Source organism: Alligator sinensis, unplaced genomic scaffold (assembly GCF_000455745.1).
Source record: "Alligator sinensis unplaced genomic scaffold, ASM45574v1 scaffold244_2, whole genome shotgun sequence".
Taxonomy (NCBI): domain Eukaryota; kingdom Metazoa; phylum Chordata; order Crocodylia; family Alligatoridae; genus Alligator; species Alligator sinensis.
The window spans coordinates 1995041-2008654 of record NW_005842189.1 but is presented as its reverse complement, the minus strand read 5'-3'; the positions used below and the strand labels follow the sequence as shown (position 1 = coordinate 2008654).

Below are 13614 nucleotides of genomic sequence, written 5' to 3'. Positions count from 1 at the left end.
TAAATGTGATGGCGTCATAAAATTGCGGAACCAATTTAGCTGGCCTAGCAGGCCTTGAAAGTCCGCCTGCGTGGTCGGCCAAAGTGAGGACAACTCAGGGGTAGCATTGTGTGCCGTCCCCGATCGCCATTGTCCTGTGAATCGTGTCCCCAAAAACTTAATGTCCGAGGATGGCTCGCTCATGGACTTAGCCAGGTTTACTGTCCATCCTTGATTGCTCAAGTGGTCCTTTAGGTCTGCAGTGGTGGCGCGGATCGCGGCACGGTCGTGCCCCATGATGACAATATCGTCGACATAGGTCCAGATGTGAATGTCTGCGGTCTTTGGGCGGGGACGAACAAAGCTGTCGATCGTCCCATTCATCGCTGTGACTGCTAGGGCTGGTGCGTTGCAATAACCTTGTGGACAAACCTTCCAGGAAAACATTTGTCCGCCTACACACATATTAAGGATCCCTTGCGGGTCATGTATAGGGATTGAATAAAACATGTCCTTTAAGTCTAATGTGGTGGCAAACCATTCTCCGCCCCTCTGAATTTCGGTCATGCCATCGAGGATGTCTGAGACGGTTTGTGTGGCGGGCATTTGGAGTGGTTTACAGCGACGATTCACTTGTCGGTAGTGCACCACTAGACGAGCTTCCGTCGGCTTTCCTGGTTTAGGGATTCCCCATCCGGCCGAAAGGTAGGTGGAGGATTTTACGGGCTGAATGCACTCTTGCTTGCACAAGTCAGCTAAGAGGTTTCGAATTTGGGACTGCAGGTCAGTGCGCATCGGGATTGGCTGGTACCGCCAGGGTGTAGGGTTTGCTAGCGCTGGCTGGTGTTTTTCGCCTGACGTCACAGTCAATGGGAGTGCTAGGTATATGACGTTCTTTAAAGCTAATGCCTTTATTGCGGGGATGCCCAAGATATTTATGCCCCCTAAGACTCCATGCAGTACCCTTTAGTTGATCCAAAACTTGACCGTGGGCGCAGATGTCATGGCGTTTAGCCCTTGGACAAAGATGACTTTGGATGTCTTAACATGGGGTGTTTCAGATCTCAACACATTTACTTGAGCTCCCGTGTCTAGCAAAAAGCATGTAGGGATAGGGGTAGAGTCTGCAGTCACGCTCACATCATAAGTTGCGTACGGGCGTTTGTCATTAGTGGGTCGGCCGTCATCGCCCGTATCAACGGCCGCTACTCATTTTTTTCTTTGGCTCCTGCTCTTTAAGCTTAAAGCCTAGGTTCAGCGCCAGTATTTTTTGCCCTTCATCCCCTAACCCACGAAGCTGATTCTTTGTCAGACCGCTTTTGCTTAGCAGAAAGCCAAACATAGCACACTCTTTAAGTGTGTGGTCCGGCGGTCATCCACGCAGTGAGCGATCAGTTCGGGGTTTTCTAGGCGTTGCTTTCCACACTCGTATCGCCTGTACCGCCGCTGGCAGGGTGGGCTTAGATTCTACTTTGCGCGCTGTGGTGAGCTTTCCCAGACTACTTAGAACGTTCCCTATCAGCCCCCCTACCAGCGGGTGTAATAACAAACGGAACATGTGTGTATTCATACCTGCATAAACCTCAACGCAAGCCTCCACTGCTGACGCGGATACAGGGATCTTGCCAGGATCGTTACACCAGCGATGCGGCCAAACACTGTTTGCCTGGTGTGGAGTCAGGGTCAGTGGATACAGTCCGGGGTCCCAGGTTAAGTAACTGGCTCCCGCTATTGCATACAGGAGCTGTGTGGGCGATGGATCATCAGGCAGATCCACATGCCAAGCGTGAGCTCGGTTCAACAGCGCTGGGACCATGGCAGCACACAAAGGGATTGGCCAAGCCTGGTTGCGCAGTACTTGAGTTGTGTCGCTACACGCTCCTCCACTCCATGCGGGTTGGCGCATTAGGATAGCACACTCCTCCGGGTCTACTAAATCTGACCCGTGCTCTAATATCAGTCGTCCTAGCCATATTGCCAGTGTTTCACCCGGATTCAGTCGGGTATCTCTTGTCAGCTGTTGGAGTTCCCCTCTGGTGCGCGTGCGGAAGGTAGTGAGGGTGCGGGTTCCCACGCCATCGATGACAGTTTTCACTAAGGCTACAGGGTTTGCATGCAGAACGGGTGCGCCTGCGTCGGGGCGGAACATAGCTCTGGCGGGATGTTGTATGGAGGTGGTTCCTCGGGCCCTCCCTCTCCCCTTCCCCTGACAAGCCACCAGAGACTTCATTCTGCTCCCTGTTGGGGCCCTGCAGCTACACACTGTGGCCCCAGGTCCCAAGCACCCCTGGCTGGACAGCAGTCCCAGCCCTGCTCAGCTTCCTCCCCACAGGGGTCTCAGTCCCCCTCTCCCCCCGCACCACTTATCTGCCAGAGCTGCTCTCAAGGCTATTTGGGGCCATGTGCATGTATTGTACGTGCACGTGGCACCCCCTGCCTCACTGCCTTCCTTCCGCTTCCTCCCAGCTCTCTGCAGGCTGGAACTCTGCCAGCCTGCAGGGAGCTTGTTGCCAGCCGACTTTGCATAAGATCAGATTTTTCTCGCACAAAGCGAATTTCTGGTATAAATAAAGTCATCACATATAAGCAAATTCGCACAACATGAATTCACATAAAGAGAGACCCGACAGTATTTACTTTGGTTAGTTGAGAGAGAGAGAGAAGAGGAAAGAGAGGGCACACAAGCTTTCATAGGCTCACTTCATCAGATGCTGTGTAGCAATGTTGGTATATCTAGGATTAGGTGGGGATTTGAGAATATAACTTCCCTTGATGTGAATAACTGCTGTGGGTATTCATTAATTTTGAAAAACAGATTCTGGACAGAGGGAAGGGGGAGAACCAGAGTGTGGTGACACTTCAGCAGCAAAACTGGGAATAGAAGCTAGGCTTCCTGACTTAAACTTTTAGACCTTTCACTGTTTACATAAATCTGCAAATAAATCTGATTTTTCAACGTTTGGATTTTGTCAGGGGGCGGGGGTATCTTTTTCAGTCTATTGTATTTTTCTATTTGCTGATATTTGAAACCCACTCTAATTTCATATCCTCTGGAAGTTTAATGTGTTGCTTTTACTTCTAGATTTTTAATGAAGACAATAAATATCTTGGCACCCTGCCACAGCCTTATACAAGTAATACTCCCTACATCAATTGATGCATTTTCTATTTATCACTGTTTCACATGTATAGTTTGAATAATTGTCATAGTGTATGCTTGTTCTGAATTTACTGTCCCAGTAAAATTCCATTCTTTATCCAATGCTTTTCCTAATTCTAGACTTGAATACATTTAAAATTATTTTTCATCAAGCCAAAAAAAAAAAAAAGCTCATTTGTGTGACTTGTATCCTTGGTAATTTCAGACGATTTTAAATTCCCCAAGAGGCTTTCATTTTGAGATTTGGCAAATAACGGGGCAAAAAAAATTATGTCCAGGGTGTATACAGTTGGAGGAGGAACTTCTCTGTCCATAATTAAATCTTTTTGAGGGCTCTAGCAAGCATCTTTCCCCCCCTTATTTTTTGTGAATGCAGTACTCATTGAAGGTACCAAATTGGCAGCAATGCAAGTCATTGTATATCACAAAGCAGTGACTATGAAGGCATCCTAATAACGTTTGAATCCTTATCTGGAGAGGGTTCTCATAGAGATCATGGAAAGTCATCTTTTTGATTTTGCTGCTGTCTTTTAGTGCCTTTCTTTAGCACTGAATTTGAATAGGGTTAGTTTTTTGGGTTTTGAGGAGGGAGGGGTTTGGTTTAGCTCCCCTTCCCACCCCGAGGGTAAGATAAAGGGTGTTTTTGATGTTTCGGCCATCATGTTAAGTATTTATATCATGTAAGGGTTTGTTCCTGTAGCTTTTAAGAAAGATGGACATACACTTGTCTAGGACTGTATAAGCAATGTGTTAGTCTAAAGTCAAGCAGAAAGCAGGGTAGCTTTGCACTTTTAAACTAACCAATGTAAATAAATTGATAGAGCACAGTCTTTCATATGTGAGAACTTAATCTCACGTATACATACTATGGTTAGTCAATAAAGTAAAAAGCTACTTTGCCTTCTACTTGACTTCAGACTAACATGGCTAACTATGTCTCTCTGTTTATGAATGGCATCAGGCTCAACCAAAGGAAATGGATTCTAGTCAGTCTACACAACGCATCTAGTGAAGTGAGCTTTGGCTCATAAAAGCTTGTACTATGTGTTATACACACACTGGCCAGGGACAGACATTACACATAAACCAATTTAAGTAATCAGAAATTGGTTTAAACCTGTAACAGAATAGATGTTCAGTGCACATAAACCAGCTTGAAAACGGCTGAAACCGATTTGAGCCAACCCAATTCATACAATGTCTGTCCCAGACCCCTTCCTGGTTTATCTTAAACCAGAGTCCCCCAGCCTCCCAGATGTTTGCGGGGCTGTCTGCTGGAGCACAGCAGGGTTGGCCCCACCCCTCTCCTTCTGAGCCAGAGCACTACCACTGCTCCAGCTGGCTGAGGTACTACAGCAGCTGCTAGGCTTCCCCCTGTTCCATCCCCGCCCCCGCTGGCTGCTCAAGCAGGGATCCTCCCTCCCACCCCTCTCCCGTGGCAGGGACCCTAGTACAGGGACTTGGCATCTAGCCATGCTCCCTCCATGCTAGCTAATGTTGAGAGATGTCTGTGTGGATCTCCAATTTCACTGAAACAAAGGGCAGACAGCTAGTGGCTTGCAAATGCAAATGTACCCTGCAGATAAAAGGGATTGAAACAATGAGAGAGATGTTTTCTTTTGTAGGGCTTGGTGGGCCAATAAACTTTGTTCTGACAAGCAACCTGCTGGGCTGCAATCTGTCAGTCTTCAAGAGGGGACAGAGAAAGGTGTTAGAAATTACCTGGTTTGCAGACAGTCTGAAGAAGCAGGGAGATGGAGATTGAAAAGCTCAGTATCAACAGACGCAGGGTCTGGCAACACCCCCGCCCTTGGAGCAGCCAGGGGGGAAAAGTCTGGGACTGCAGGCAGCATGGGGGTTTACACCCCTCCCTAATTGGAGCATCCTGCCAGGGCTTGGCCACAGCACCCGCCCCCCGTCAGCTCAGCACTGTAGAAGGGTAGAGAGGGCTGCTTTAGAATCCCCCACATTCTAGCCTGAGCCCCTGCAGGCATGTGCCTGCATTTTTGGAATGAAAAGGGAATGTCTGTCCACCTCCAAATCGGTTCAAACTTTGCAGGTTTGACTAACCTGCAGGCTCAGGCTTTTATAATATCTGTCCCTAGCAATTTTGATTAGTTTAAGGCAGTAGTTCCCAAACTGTGGGTTGTGACCCCAAATGGGGTCGCAACATCAGAGGATAGGGTTGTGGGGGTGGGGGGCTATGGGTTGAGAGTGAAGGGCCATGCTGAGGAAATAGGGCCATAAATGAGGTTATGCTGAGGAAAAGTTTGGGAAGCACTGGTCTAAGGTATAAATCTACCCTGCTTTCTAGGATGATTTAGATGGAGATGATACTACCTTGAGCATGGCATTAGACTAGACCTCCTGAGCACCCTTCCAGCACTCCCTAATGTAGTCATGCTGGGGAGTGAGGGGGGTAGTAAGGTCTAGTTTATAATCGTGTACAATTACTTTAGAACTGTTTTGACTAGAAGGGAAGAGAGGGAAAGAAGTATACCCAACATGGTCATTATGACTGAAATGAACCATGGATTTTTGGTTCCAGTACAGTTTTTCTTTTAGCTAATGTATATAAATTAGGAATATATTATAAAGTATCTTAACTTCTAACAAAAGTATGATTCCTTCTGTTTCTTACTAGACATGCCACATTTATCATCATTCTTATGCCTCTAGGAAATGTCATTATGCTTCACAGTAAAATAATTGAGGCTTTTAAAAGACTCAGCAAACAATATTTAAATTTGAATACTTAGGGGTCCTCTCCTAAATGAAAATTGTGTGTGTGCATACTATTCTGTGATGCCTTTTTCAACTGTGTACTGCCATTCGCCAATAAAGGCCAAACTATGCACTTTATTTAAGAAGTGCAGCTAATATCAAAAGAGCTAATCCTGTGTGAGGTTAGTAGAATTTGATTCTAATGATATCTGGTTTCATTCTTATGCAAAATAAGAGAGGTTTCTCACTGAAAGCAATGGGATCATAGATAACCAATGGTAGAAATATATGGCACTACATTAGGAATTTTCAATTTTCCCTATTTTGGAGATAAGCCAAGTTTATTAAAGTGTTTAGGGGAAAAAAAGAGACGTTACCTCTTTTTTTCACTTGTGAACTGCACTCTAATTTTATTTATTGGATCCATTACACAAAATGGGATTAATAGACTCATCAGACTTGTTTGTATTATGTTCATGACTTGTTCGTTTTGACTTGCTTCTGTCTGTAGACTATAGTACTTTAGAGCCTTGTAAATTCAAATAACATTGGGCGGTATTATCATTATATAAAACAGATAGCAAGGATTTGCTCTAAAACTACAAAGTGACCTAGTTACGCCTTATTTACTGTAGTAATTCTGTGTTGTTAATAGAGTAGTCTTCTGCTGGTCTTTCATTTGTTTTGTGTATGAAGCAAGAAACAAACCCCCCTGGAAGGTATGTGGGTTTGGAAGTGAGCTTTGGGTCAATACCTGTTACTTGCTATGGGCAACCAGGTCATGTTTAGGAAAAGAATTATGTATCACCCTCTGTCTTTACTGAGTTAGGATTTCTGCCCCGTTAATCCTATTGAAATACTGTACTGTTCCAGAACTTCTCTCCACTCTTCTGATTAGTTAGAAACTGTCTAATTTCCAACCTGAATGTATTCAAGACCAGTTCATACTCATTTGTCCATGTGCCAGCTTTGTCCTTGAGTTTAAATAGCATCTCTTCTCCCTGGTGTATACTCTTCTCTCAGCATTCATTTTCTTAGACTAAGCAAGCCAAGTTCTTTAAACCTCTTTCTTTCATGATAGGCTCTCCATTTCCCTGATGATCCTAATAGCCCTTCTTTGCACCTGTTCTTGTATGAACTCATCTTTCTTGCGAATAGGTGAATTGTGCAGAATATTTAGATGAGGTCTTATGGTACTGTCTTCTTGTCTTCTTCCCAAAAAGAAAGGCATATAACCTTGAATCTCATTAGTCTTTTGTGTGGCTGTATCACATGGGTTCAGTCGGCCTCAGACTGATCTTTCTTCTTCTGTGTTGTCTCCAGTTGAGGGACTGGAGTAGAAAAGTAAACTACATTTTTACATTGTAGTACATTTAGCTGCTCCATGGTAATTGTCCTTATGTAGACTCTTACCATGTGTCAAAACTGTATTAAAGAAGAGATGTCACATGGTCATTTAATTCACATTCTTGCTCGTGACAGGATCATCCCAGGCAAATATTTGTCAAACCTGCACTTAAACATCCAATAAAGTGGATTCCACAACTCCTGTAGGTCAGGGGTCAAATTCATCCAACCTTGTAGGCTGGATGAATAGTGTGGAGCTAGACTGGGGCCACAGACCAGCCCTATGCACTAAAACAGGCAAATGGGGCCAATCCATGAGCACCATATGCCACGTGTCAGATACAGCCCCTCATAGTGCATGCAGATGCTGGATCTGGCCCATTTTGATGTGTGCTACATGTGGCATGTGGTTCCAGTCTGAGACCTGCAGGCAGCACTGCAGTCCAGATGATAGGGCTTCTCAGGTCAGATGATAGGGCTTTGTGGGTTGGGTGTATCCCACAGGTGACTTGATACCCCTGTTCTAGGTCAGTGGGGGCTAACCTTCTTGGCAGTTATACTGCAAATTAGCCCTGCACCTTCCCTGAGTGCCACTCTGTTCTTCCCCTGCCTAACCTGCTGTTCTGCTTTCTTCTTCCTTCCCTGTGCTCCCTGTCCCATCTGCTGCTCTTCCTTCTTCTTCCTCCCCTATCTACCACTGTGCTGCTTGTCTCCTTCCGAGTCTGGTGTATGCCAGTGCCACAGGTTGGCCGTGTTCTAAGTAATGTGTTTCAATGCTTAACCACTCTCATAGATAAAAAGCTTTCCTAATATCCAAACTAAATCTCCCGTGTTACAATTTGAGCCCATTAATTATTGTCCTGGGTAGACACAGAACAATTTATTGTCATCCCTCTTTATAACCACCATTTTTGTATTTGAAGATTTATTAGATAGTCTTCTCTTTTCTAGATTAAATAATCCTAATTCTTGCAACCTTTACTCCTGGCATTTTCTAGTTTACTTATAATTTTTCTTGCTCTCTTCTGGACTCTTTCTGATATCTAATTCTAATCTAATTTCTTGAAGTATGGTGCCCAAAATTGGACTCAGTACTCTAGGTATCACCTCACCAATTCTGAATAGAGCTGAAAAATCACTTCCCCAGACTTGTATTTATGGCTTCTGTTAATATATTCCAGTCTCTCTTTGGACCATATTATACTCTTGCTTACTCATTCAAATTGCAATCCAGTGTAATTTCTAGGTCCTTTTGTATGATATTGCAGCCTAACCAGTTAGTTATTTTTTGTGTACTTGATATTTCTTCTACAGTGTAGTACTTTGCACTTGTTCCCCCTATTTATTTTGTACCATTTTCTCATTTTATAAAGGTCATTTTGAATTCTAATCATGTTGTTTAGTGTCTGTTACCCCACCCACCTTGGTGCCATCCTCAAGTTAATTAAATGTATAATCCATTATGTCCTTCCAAATCATTAATGAATGTACTGAACAGTACTAGACCTAGGATAGACTTAGTTTGGCAACTCTACTTGATACCTTTTCCCTTCTGTCCCAGTAGGTTACTCTGACAGAGGATCTGTTGTCTCCATTGAGTCTATCTTAGCTAATTTCCCATGTGGCACCTTAACAAATGCTTCTCTGATACCCAGAGTCAGATACATGCCCTCCCCCTGTCTCTCTTCCTTCCCCCCCCTTCTCTTGTCTGAACAGCTTTATACCTTCAAAGGTATCAGGCCAGTTTGCAGTGATTTGCCAGGGCACATTTTATCTCACTTTTAATTTACCTCCTTGTCTTTTAATTCTCTTGTTCTAAATCCCCATGTACTATTTGGTATTGTCTTGGGCTATATGTCCATCATCATCATCCTTACTGCAAACTGAGGCAAAGAATTTGTTTTAGTGCCTGAGCTATGGTTAATTTATTCTTCTACTTTATGACCTTCAAGGCATGGCTTTTCTTGCTGATCAGTTCCTTTCCCATTCTTTGTCAGCACTCTGCTTACAGTTAATATCATTAGTACTTGTAAACACAAGAAGTTGGTGAACTTGAGAGTGGTGAGAAATACTGTATTTGTTGGCAGAACCTTGTCTTTTGCTTTCCTGCCATGAAGAAATTCTGGATATATTTATGTAGTATACAGTGATCTGTACTTCCTTCTACCTAGATGAATTATCCATCAGCGTCTTTTTATTGTATTTGGCTTGGATCCTTTTTGAGGTTTATGTGTTTCTAAATTTCTCTTTAAAAGTACCCAGCATGAAGTAGCAATTCTAAGGCTTAATTCCATCTCTTGATGTGTGCATGTTTAACTTTTTGTTGTGCCACATTTGATGATGGTGTTATGTGGAGTTCAGATTATGGATTGTATAGGATTGTTTGGATAGGGATGATCTTGCCTCAGTGCAGGCATGGAGTTGGACTAGATAACCTCTGAAGGTCCCTTCCAGCCCTACTTCTTTATGATTTTATGAAAACCCCTGCTGAAAAGCCTTAATATTGAAGAATTTTAAATACCTGGCTTTTTCTAGACATGAATATATCATAGAATGGAGGAAATCCCTACACCTGAACAAGGCACCCCAACCTGTCACACATACCCAAATGTTTCCATGTTCACCATTTTCAGAATTTTGCTTTCAGAGTAACTCATTGACTTAAGGGCCTGCTCTTTCACCATATGCAGGCCTGCTTCTTCAAGAAAATAGTTGTCACGAGTGATTCAGTGTAAAGGCTTTTAAAAAAGTTTTATAAATGGGTCTCTTTAGCACTTTTATCTGTGGTATTAAAGGAGCAAGTATTTTCACAAATTTCAAAGTGATTTCCAGGTATACCTGTCAAGCTTGGAGGTTGTAGTATTAGGAAACTGTTTTATTATGGAAACTTCCTTATGTTTAGTTACACTTGACTGACCTTTCTGTAGCAAAGTTATTTTTATAAGAATCCACAGCAGGCTACCATACACAGTATGCATGTCCTTTCTTGTCAAATCTAAAGATTAGATTTTTTTCCCCCAAATCTCTTCCCCTTTTGCTTTGTAATGTCTATGTTTGACTATGCAGAGCATCAGAATCTGAGAGGTTCTTAAACAGATAACAACATCCTGTGATAAAAACAAAATGTATTTGAAAGTGGACAAAATACCCAGGCATCACATGAGGAAGATGACAATCTTGGCTCTAGTTCATATATTTGTATGTAGCATTTTAAAATTGGTAATTCTACCATGTCAGTAACTACCATATTTTCTAACATACAACAAGTCTTACTAAATAAGTTGCACACCTTGTTTTGGAAAGGCAGAATGTAGAAAATATTTTTCAGTCTTCCTTGCCACAACATGGGCCAACTATCGTTGAATGCTTCTGGGTGCATATATCGCTCACTCTCCTTGCAAACTCTGCAGCTCAAGTTTTACCCTTGCCACAGCCACTCCTGAATTAGTAGCAGATATTAACTGGAAGTTTGCAAGGAGAGAGAGTGAGTGACCTGAGCAGCAGACTCTACTCCTTCTCCATGTGCCTGGGAAGGCAAGGCAGGGCAGCACAGCCCCCTGCATCCATTAGTGTCCCCATGTATCTGTTCTAGAGTGTAAATCAGCTTCCACATCCAACCCATGCATCCCAATTTTGGATGGCTAATTTTTGGGGAAAAGGTATGTGTGGTACAAAAGTAACCATGATGATATCAGCTTGCAGGTATGGGATGGTAAGAAATGAAGAGTCATGTGAGAATACTGTCTCTTTTATAGTATTAAGTTGGCATATGCTGTTGGCACTGTCCATGTTACTTTAAAATGATTAAATGTTTGTAGTTTATTGATTTTAATCAGTGGCTCAATGGAAATGTCTCGGTGCCAGATAAGAAACCTGAATTTTAAGCAGTCATAAAAAACTGGTGTAGGATGCTTGTAAAAATGTCCTGTGTCATAAGCAGGACACGACAGCTGCTTCCACTACTGCCAAATAACTTTCACTCAAGCAGAGTGTGTGTGCATGTGGTTTTTCATTCTCTCTGTTCTGGGTTCAAACCCTGCTGCTGATCTATGACAAGTGTTATACCTACTCTCTTGAGTCAAGCTGTTTCCCAGTACATCTATTTCAACTTGATTACCCATGTTTGCTGTCCCTGAAAAATGGTGACTTGCAGTGTTAGTGGGATGAAAGAGAAGTGCCCCTTATTAATCAGAGGGTGAAAAGGAAGTATAAAAATAGAGACTTAAGTAGTTTACCTATTTAAATTGTCTCTATTATTCCACAGTCTTCATAGCGAAAGTACTGAAGAAACTCTTTCCTGCTGTTCCCTCCACTTCTTCTCATAGCCATGTTCCAAGAGAAGAACAAAAGACAGCTTTAAGGAATCCAGCCTCCGACACAGGACAGAGGGATTCTAAGAGTATCCAGTCATCATCAGAGCATGCCAATACACCAGGTAATACAATCTGCATGGTTAGAACGTGTGCTTCTTTTTTTCTTTGAAAAGGATTACAACAAAAATTAGTCATGGTGTTTTCAAATATAAGCTTGTACTATGAATTGAGCCCCAAGCTTTAAATTGTCTTGCTTGCTCAGAGTTTGAAATGCTGCATTCTGTATACTGTGGGCACATCTACATGAGATGTTTTACTGCGCATTAGACTAATCTAATGCACAGTAAAGCATCGGCATCTACACATGCACAGCAATTACTGCGCAGTAGAGTAACTGAAAGTGTCATTTGCTAGTACCCACAGATACAGAAACAGAAGGTAGAAAATGACATTTTAAACTAATGCACCGAAGCACATGTTTAGATGGTGACTGGGTCAACCCAGACAGCGGGGGCCAAAGCTGCTGCCTGGTTAAGTCTCAAGCCTCAGGGGGGTGGGCCAGCCATCCTGGCTCCAGGGGTAGCTCCTGTCCCTGCTCCAATCTCTGCACAGCTAGGAGGGAGCTGCCCACAGAGCAAGGACAGCTCCTTCCCATCCCCCACCCCCTGGAGCCCAGGCCTGATCCCCACACTCCCTGCCAGCCCAGAACTTTCCCCAGAGTCCCCTGCCAGCCCAGGGCTGGCACCCAGAGGAGCCTGGAGCTCCCCCTGGCTGCTGCAGCAGGGCAGAACGTGGCAGGAGCAACCCTGGACTTAGGTTGCTCCTGTTGGGCTCAGTTTGCTTTCGATGTGGGTGCACATCTAGACACATGCCCTAACACACCTAAGTTTTCTGCACAGAAAATTCCAGCGTGGTAATTGCATCTGCAGACGCACCCTGTGTTGTTCAAACTAAATTACTCCTGGGCAAACTAATGTGAAAGTTAACTCAGAATACTAAGAAAACTACAAATCTTCTTGCTGAGGCTTCTCTGTCTGTCTTCAGTCCCTTTGACTGTCCAGAAGCGCACTTGCCAAGCTCCTCCTCTAATTTTTTTAAATATTGCTTTCTCTGAGAAATAGTGGATCAAGCACTAACTAAAAATGTTCCAACTTGTATCAGATAGAAGATGATAGAACCAAAATTGGAGCTTGAGCTGCTTGCAAAATGTTAACCCATTGACTTCTGTGAAATGCTTTATTTGGTGGTGGTGGTGGGGGGTCTATTTTGGGAATATCTTGTTGAAATATCAACCCAAACTGGACCCTCAACAGTATTGTGCACATCTGTAGGATGAAGGAAATGGGAAGACAATCTGAGCATGTGGATTTTAAAGTACTTTGAATCATTCTTCAAACAGAAATCACTGTTCAGCCTTCAGCTGTAATGCAGCTGGGCAGGGTGGCACCCATCTTGTTCAGAGAGGCATAAGCTTTCATAAATGACAGCTTACTTCTTCAGATGCTATGAAACATGAAAAAACCTGTTCCTGTATGAAACAGAGTATCTGTATCTGACAGAGTTAGACTGTCCCTTATGAAAGCTTATCCCTGAACAAGTTGGTCTCTAAAATATAACCCTGCCCTGCCTTCTGCCTGATTTCAGGCTAATACCATTTGTCTCTGCACTACAGTTGGTCACTGCTTTTATGTAGGACTGATTAAATTCCCTTAATTACTAGAAAAGTTCTCAGTCAGTAGGAACTAGAAATCAGTGGAGATTTTTCCACTGACTCGGTCATAGCTGAATTAGACTTTAAGACTTGCATGTGCGTGTCCCTGGTGACAAATAGCAGCAGCATATAGTTGTGCCACTGCCTCTTTTCCCCGGGGAGTTCCTGTGCACCCTGGTGTGTGGCATGTTGCCCAGGTGGGGTAGCAGAGGCTGGGGCCAGCACCTGGGCTGACTCCAGCAGTCTTACCTGATGGTCTGGGGGCTTTCTGGGGCTTCAGTGGCAGTGATGCAGCAGCCTGGCTGGCAGCCGGAGGGTGGCTCTAGCCAGCCAGGCTCCAGTTTCTGGGAGCACACCCCGCCGCCATGTGCACCCCCATA

At 43.8% G+C, this 13614-nt stretch overlaps 1 protein-coding gene across 2 annotated transcripts in view; it reads left to right on the top strand.

Annotated features, from left to right (window-relative positions):
• ERICH1 (glutamate rich 1) overlaps positions 1–13614 on the top strand; it is a 135112-nt gene that overhangs the window by 23655 nt on the left and 97843 nt on the right. For both annotated transcript variants that reach the window (XM_025207215.1, XM_025207214.1), the window contains exon 2: positions 11475–11645. In XM_025207215.1, coding sequence (XP_025063000.1) covers positions 11475–11645 — 171 coding nt within the window. The remainder of the gene's footprint in view (positions 1–11474; positions 11646–13614) is intronic.